The sequence below is a fragment of the Callionymus lyra genome, chromosome 9 (assembly GCF_982586985.1).
Source record: "Callionymus lyra chromosome 9, fCalLyr1.hap1.1, whole genome shotgun sequence".
Lineage (NCBI taxonomy): Eukaryota > Metazoa > Chordata > Actinopteri > Syngnathiformes > Callionymidae > Callionymus > Callionymus lyra.
Window position 1 is genome coordinate 20,458,696 of NC_141826.1, and position 7,781 is coordinate 20,466,476.

General features: G+C 39.5%; 1 protein-coding gene across 1 annotated transcript in view; it reads left to right on the forward strand.

The window, feature by feature from the left end:
- The first annotated feature begins 181 nt into the window (after nt 1–181).
- The window catches only part of ncbp1 (nuclear cap binding protein subunit 1), a 12,684-nt gene continuing 5,084 nt past the window's right edge, over nt 182–7,781 (forward strand). Inside the window, exons 1-17 of the mRNA XM_087799343.1 lie at nt 182–337; nt 1,107–1,195; nt 1,811–1,911; nt 1,990–2,146; nt 2,211–2,318; nt 2,407–2,528; nt 2,591–2,660; nt 3,426–3,641; nt 4,669–4,766; nt 4,832–4,895; nt 4,968–5,078; nt 5,169–5,233; nt 5,314–5,376; nt 5,448–5,522; nt 6,429–6,532; nt 6,606–6,731; nt 6,809–6,911. Of these exons, the coding sequence (XP_087655469.1) occupies nt 304–337; nt 1,107–1,195; nt 1,811–1,911; nt 1,990–2,146; nt 2,211–2,318; nt 2,407–2,528; nt 2,591–2,660; nt 3,426–3,641; nt 4,669–4,766; nt 4,832–4,895; nt 4,968–5,078; nt 5,169–5,233; nt 5,314–5,376; nt 5,448–5,522; nt 6,429–6,532; nt 6,606–6,731; nt 6,809–6,911 (1,706 nt within the window). The 5' untranslated portion in view covers nt 182–303. The remainder of the gene's footprint in view (nt 338–1,106; nt 1,196–1,810; nt 1,912–1,989; nt 2,147–2,210; nt 2,319–2,406; nt 2,529–2,590; nt 2,661–3,425; nt 3,642–4,668; nt 4,767–4,831; nt 4,896–4,967; nt 5,079–5,168; nt 5,234–5,313; nt 5,377–5,447; nt 5,523–6,428; nt 6,533–6,605; nt 6,732–6,808; nt 6,912–7,781) is intronic.

The window sequence follows — 7,781 nt, forward strand, 5'->3', positions numbered from 1 at the left end:
GTCGTTTATTTGTAATCTTGACGCATTTTAATCGTTTTAAGGACAATAAATGTCAGATAAATTCACTTGTAGTGTTACAGATGTCAAAACATCACCCATCTGTTTGTAATATTCGAAAGCGTAGTTTTAACAGTACGGACAGAAGATAACGTTGCAACTTCCGGAACTCACCGGATGTGCTCCGCTTGAATCGGGCCGCTGTAGACGGCGAGACTGAATGGTCAAAGGTGTGCAATCCTTTGCTTTAAATATTTTCAAATTAACGGTTTTAGATTCAAACCCCGGATCTGCCTCGTCGGAAACATGTCCAGGAGACGACACAGCGACGACAATGACGGTAGGAACGATACAAAAGGCGCGCTTGATGCGAAGGAGTTGATGCTAGCATATTTGGCGCGACCACGCATGTTCAAAGGGACTTGTTAAACCAAAAACTACTTCCAGTTTCGTGATTAAAAACACAAGTTTCAGTATTTCCGCGTCATCTACAGTAGACTAGACCCGAATGCCTTTTTTTTGAAAAATATTGAATTGCTCTTCGCGTTTTTTAACAAAGACGCCGAAGGCTACTCTTGCTGCTCGTGTGACGGAACTTTAGTTGAACTTGAGTTTCACACGCACCTTTAATGAATGAACGCCTTCTGATGGACTAACTTGTGATCTTAAGTGTTTACCTATTGCTATTGTTGGTCAATAATTGAAATACCGGTCGCCTTATCGATCAAATACTATTTATTCAGTCCAGTAAAAATAATTAGTTGCTAACATTTCCAAAGATGCTTTGGGAATATAACAAATGAAATGAGAAATGTATCTAAATAGTCAATTGTTTAAAGATGCTCGAGTTCCTGTGAGTCTCGGTGACTTCTCCTAAATGTCAACAAAGGCAGGGGATGTGGATCATACGGAACAACTCCTTGGTTAAATTGAAGATGTAACTCGACAACATGACCATGTGTTCTCAAGGTGGTCACCTCTTGTTTGAAAGGTTACGCTCCTTCAGGTGTAACAAACAACCACGGCAAGCCAACGTACTGTGTGGATTTTTTCTCAGACCAAAACTTTTTTTCTCCCTCTAATGATCACCCATGTGTTGGTTCTTCCAGGTGGTCAGTCCCACAAACGGAGGAGAACGTCGGAGCCTATCGAGATCGAGGATCGTCTAGAGTCGCTAATATGTCGCGTGGGGGAGAAGGTAGGCTTTTCCGTCTTAACAATTTTCGTCTGAGGATGATGGAAACGATTGATTTTTACAGTTGAACGAACTTGCGTGTAAATAAGAAACTAAGTCATTCGGATCTTTGAAGGTCAACTAATGTTAGAACCCAACTTTTCTGGCTCAGTATATGTTTCAAATGTTGAAGTCTTCCTCTCCAAGATGCAGTAAGTCCCTCATCATGACCATGTTTTCAACTTCTTACTTTATAACTTTCTCCCCCATCTGAAATCTCGGTGAACAAGAGGTTACGAGAGCGGAGTACATTATGACGTAATAATGGCTTCACTCTTCCTCAAGCCAACTGTAATCAGGCCCTGCTTCGTTTATACACCGAATCCCTTGGAGGTGGAGACTTCCGGGATTGATGACATGCGGTGACATCAACCCTCGATGTTTGACCAATCATAGCAGAGTGGTTTTGATTATAGTAAACAAGATTTTAGCTCGATGTGGATGGAGATTAAGATCATTTTCTACTGTAAATGTTTAAATTAAAAGATCGTTTTGAACAAACAGACTCTAAGAAATATTTAAGACACACTTAAATCAACACATTGCCCTCAAACTTCTCCTCGTCTCCTTCTTCCTCAGAGCACGTCGTCTCTGGAGAGCAACCTGGAAGGTTTGGCCGGCGTTCTGGAGGCCGACCTTCCGAACTACAAAAACAAAATCCTCCGTATTTTATGTTCTGTGTAAGTTCTCACTCTTGCTTCCACCTTAAATCTTATTACAGTGTCTCTCACTCACCTAATGACTTTCTGTTTCATCAGCGCTCGCCTCCTCCCCGAGAAGCTGACCGTCTACACCACGCTGGTCGGCCTCCTCAACGCCCGCAACTACAACTTTGGCGGCGAGTTTGTGGAGGCCATGATCCGACAGCTGAAGGAGACTTTAAAGAATAACCTCTACAGCGAAGCGGTTTACCTGGTGAGCTTTTAGTTGAACAGCTGTTGAGGTTCTGCAGGTAAATAACAAACAAGTTGTTCTGCAGGTGCGGTTTCTGTCGGATCTGGTCAACTGTCACGTGATCGCTGCGCCGTCGATGGTGGCCATGTTTGAGAATTTTGTCAGTGTTACACAAGAGGAGGACGTGCCACAGGTGAGAGAATCTACAGACTTTAGAACTTTAAAAAATCAGTTTTGAGATAAAAGTTGAGACTTTTAACGATGTCCCTTTAAACCCTCAGGTGCGATCGGATTGGTTCGTCTACTTGGTCCTGTCTTGTCTACCGTGGGTCGGGAAGGAGCTGTACGAGAAGAAGGATGTGGAAATGGACCGGCTGCTGAGCCAGATCGAAGGCTACCTCAAGTGAGACTTTGATTCAATCGTCAGAGCCGTGTGTGGGTTCTCTCTGACTCGTGTGTTTTCAGGAGGAGAATGAAGACTCATGTGCCGATGCTGCAGGTGTGGACGGCTGAGAAGCCACACCCACAGGAAGAGGTGAGAGGAAGATGAATATATGAATGCATGTGTGTAAACAGTCTGCTTAACAATATTTTTTTAAAGTAAGATTTAAATATCCTTAGTTTGTTGATTATAAATATTAATTTCCCTTTTTATGCAAACTTTATTACTAAACTTTATACATTTGTTTTTTCAAAGTTGGTAAAAATCCATAAGAATAACATTTATCTTCGATGGAATGACTTCTGCAAAACTTTAACGTATTTGTCTGTATTTCAATTATGATTATATATTTTTTTAAGTTATTGTCTTTGACTCAAATTGTATTTATTGGACATTTTTAATCGCATGTTTTTTATATTGTCCTATTATTATATTTTATTTAGAATGCAAGTTTTTTTTTTAAATGCTAAAAAAAGTAAATATGTTTTCATCTGAAAATCATGTATTTTAGCATATTATTATTTTTGATCTTTTAACTTGTATCTTCGTGTTTTTACTTTATTTATAATAATATAAACATAATAATAAAAAAATAAAATGACTGATTTTAAAATGATAGGATAGATTCAATTCTTATTTCATACATTTTAAGACTTGTATAATATTTATTTTTGCCTGAACCATTTGTATATCTGTGAACAACATTATTAAATTGTGTTTGAATATTTAATTATAATATTCAGCAAATATTAATGTTCTCAAAAATATTCCTTGGAAAAAACATTTAGCTTCATTAACTTCACTATAAAACTTTTGTTGGTGTTGAAATTAACGTCCTTTGTTCCGTCCCCGGTCCAGTACCTGGACTGTCTCTGGGCTCAGATCCAGAAGCTAAAGAAAGATCGCTGGCAGGAGCGACACATCCTGCGTCCGTACATCGCCTTCGACAGCGTCCTGTGCGAAGCCCTGCAACACAACCTCCCCCCCTTCACGCCCCCGGGACACATGCCCGACGCCCAGTACCCGGTGCCTCGCGTGGTGTTCCGCATGTTCGACTACACGGATGCTCCAGAGGTAGGAGGCGCTTGTTGACTTGTTGTGGTGAAGTTGTTGGGTCCTGGTATTTATGTGGCCCCTCGTGGGGTCAAATATAATGTAGAAACAAACATTTTTATTTTGTATTCATTTATATTATTCATGAATACAGTGATCCCTAGTTTATCGCGAGGGATATGTTCGAAAAATAACCCACGAGACGAAATCTGTGAAGTAATCAGCTTAATTTTTTACAATAATTACACGTTTTAATGCCGTAAAACCCCTAACTACACTTTTATACAATTTTCTCAGACAGACATTTACATTTTCTCACAGTTCTCTCTTATTTAAAGAACTGAAGTTTAAACTTCGCAGATTTAAAACAAAAATACTTTCCTCCCACAGTCCAAAAACATACATAGGTTGATTGTGAACTTTGGGAAATTGTCTGTAGGTATGAGTGTGTGTTAGTGAATGGTTGTCTGTCTTTATGTGCCCAAGACTGGCATCCTGTCCAGTGTGTCCCCTGCCTCCCGCCCAAGGAAACTGGGATAGTCTCCCCTCGACCCCCATAAGGGATAAAGCGGTAGAAAATGAATGAATGAAAACATCCTAAATGTTCTCAATTTACTTTTAAAGCTCAATGACCTTTAAATAATAAACATGTAAAATATACAATGTTATTTAAATAATATCTACTTCATAACATGTACGCTGTAAACATTTTTTTAATCAAAATTACACACAAAAAATTCTGCGAGGCTGCGATATAGCGAGGGACCACTGTAGTATCTGAATATGAATGTAGGTTGTTTTTTATTTTTATCATTTATCTCCTGCTTTTTGCTCCTTTTAAAAAAAAAAGATTTTTATAAAGTGGGGCATTGGATAACAAATGTTTTACTTATTTAATTGTATTATCTATATTTAGCTTTCTTCATACTTTTCCTTCTTAACTTTTGCTTGACGGCCCCTTACAACAGCCACTTCATAAGTTGTGCCTCCTGAGGAAATGTAATCGTCCACCACGGCTCAGAGGCTCACGTTGTTCTGGTGAATTCAGGGTCCAGTCATGCCCGGCAGCCACTCGGTAGAGCGGTTCGTCATCGAGGAGAACCTGCACTGCATCATCAAGACTCACTGGAAAGAAAGAAAAACATGGTGAGTCGTCAATCCTTCCGTTCCTCGACCTGCTTCACTCACTCGCTCACTGGTCCACATTCCAGCGCCGCGCAGCTGCTCAGCTACCCGGGGAAGAACAAGATCCCGCTCAACTATCACATCGTGGAGGTACAGAGTCTCGTTTTTTTTTGTTCCTCTTCCCAGAGTCACGGTTTCACTCCAGCTGCGTCTCCCCTGCAGGTGATCTTCGGACAACTCTTCCAGCTGCCGTTGCCGCCTCACATCGACGTCATGTACACGGCGCTGTTGATCGAGCTCTGCAAGCTGCAGCCGGGATCTTTGCCACAAGTCGTATCCTTTCATGTGTGACGAGAGGCTCGCGTTAGAACCATAAGAGCCAGAATATTATATAGATATATAAACCTTGACGGCGTCCGTCAGCTCGCTCAAGCCACAGAGATGCTCTACATGAGGCTGGACACCATGAACACCATCTGCATAGACCGGTAACTTCTTCCCACAGAACACGTGCAGGTCCTGCAGTCTCTGACCCGTGTTTCCTTTTCTTTTTTCTTTTCCCGCCCAGACTGGTCAACTGGTTCGCGCATCACTTGAGCAACTTCCAGTTCCGGTGGAGCTGGGACGACTGGTGAGTGACGAGACCGTGTAGAACTTCTGCAGGACCTGAGCTTGACCAGGTGATTTGTTTTGACGCCGCAGGTCCGACTGTCTCGCCGTGGACCTGGACCGACCCAAGCCCAAGTTTGTCAAAGAAGTTCTGGAGAAGTCCATGAGGTACGAACCGAGTTTGATGCATCATGTCTTTACTTTTCACTTTTCTGACTTTTCTACCTAAAAGTTGACACATTTTAATATGCAAAAAAAAGAAAAGGCATTTAATATATATATATTTTTTTATATACATTCACTATGCAATATTTAAAACATTTATTTATTCTGTTTATACTATATTGCACTATTTTCTACTTATTAATGTTTATTTTTATACTTTCTTATTTAGATTACTTCTATGCCATATTTAAAACATTATTTATTTATTCTGTTTATGCTATATTGCACAATTTCATTTATTAATATTTATTGTTATGGTTTTTTATATACATTAATTCTATGCAATATTTAAAACATGATTGATTTATTCTGGTTCTACTAAATTGCACAATTCTTTTTAACTTATTAAAATGTATTTTTATACTTTTTTATATATATTAATTCTATGCAATATTTAAAACATTATTTATTCTGTTTATACAATATTGCACTATTTTAAACTTATTAATATTTATATTTATACTTTTTTAATATACATTCACTCTATGCTGTGTTTTTTAATGGTTGCCAGGCAACGAAATTTCATTGCGAGTTTCACTGCTGTGTTGTTTCAGTGCAATAACAATAAAAGAAAGTCTTAGTCTAAAAAATAATTGTAACAATGTAAATAACATCAAAAGTAGAATTAGGTACTGAAAGTAAAACTATAAAATTAATCCTAAATGTTAAAAAAAATGATTACAGAAAATATCTTATAATAATTGAGCTTAGAATTAAAGATTGACAAAAATAAATAGAATTATGTGTATTTTTTAAAGTGAGAAAAACTATAAAACAAATGTTTAAAAAACTGTTTTTATACTCTGTTAGCTCATCTATAATTTGACAATATAATCCATGTTCCTGCAGACTCTCCTACCACCAGCGGATCGTGGACCTGGTTCCGGCCACTTTCTCCGCCCTCATCCCGGCCGAACCCATCTTCGTCTACAAGTACGCGGAGGAGAACGCAGGTGTGTGTGAACGTCTTTGTTCGTCCGTGACTTTTGTAGCTTTGATTTCTCAACCTGGCGTTTCTCTCGACAGCCACGGTGCTCCCGGGCTACCCGGTGTCCATCACGGTCGGCAACGCCATCAAGAACCGGGCGTCCAACGAGGAGATCCTGACCATCCTGAGGGACGTCCCCAACCCCAACCAGGAGGACGACGACGGTCAGTGTTGCACCAGAAGCACAGATCTCCTCCGGAGTCACCTCACGATGACTCTTCTTCTTCTTCTTCTTCTGCAGACGAGGGCGACAGTTTCAACCCGTTGAAGATCGACGTGTTCCTGCAGACGCTCCTTCATCTGGCGGCCAAATCCTTCAGCCACTCCTTCAGTGCCCTCGGCAAGTAAGTGGAACCCAGGACTCGAACCCAGAGCTTGAAGTTCTGTTTGGAATAAAAATTCAAAATGAGTGAAGTTTTCGGTCAGTACTTCAACATGACTTAAGTAATTGACCGTGAAATGTAACTTATAGTGAGGATAAAATGTTTTTATCTTTACTAGAGTAAGTAAGTAATTTGTATTTATATAGCGCTTTTCCAGACCAGGGTCACAAAGCGCTTAAACAATCAAAACAATATTCAATAAAGTATATATTTTAAAGGTCAAGATAATACTGAGAACACAACAGGAGTTCCAGAAAATCAAGGAAAAGCCTGAACAAATAAAAACGTCTTAAGATGTTTCTTAAAGGAGTCAGTAGATCATCAAACACAGATGTTTCTTAAAGGAGTCAGTAGATCATCAAACACAGATGTTTCTTGAAGGAGTCAGTAGATCATCAAACACAGATGTTTCTTAAAGGAGTCAGTAGATCATCAAACACAGATGTTTCTTGAAGGAGTCAGTAGATCATCAAACACAGATGTTTCTTGAAGGAGTCAGTAGATCATCAAACACAGAGATGTTTCTTGAAGGAGTCAGTAGATCATCAAACACAGATGTTTCTTGAAGGAGTCAGTAGATCATCAAACACAGATGTTTCTTGAAGGAGTCAGTAGATCATCAAACACAGATGTTTCTTGAAGGAGTCAGTAGATCATCAAACACAGATGTTTCTTGAAGGAGTCAGTAGATCATCAAACACAGATGTTTCTTGAAGGAGTCAGTAGATCATCAAACACAGATGTTTCTTGAAGGAGTCAGTAGATCATCAAACACAGATGTTTCTTGAAGGAGTCAGTAGATCATCAAACACAGATGTTTCTTGAAGGAGT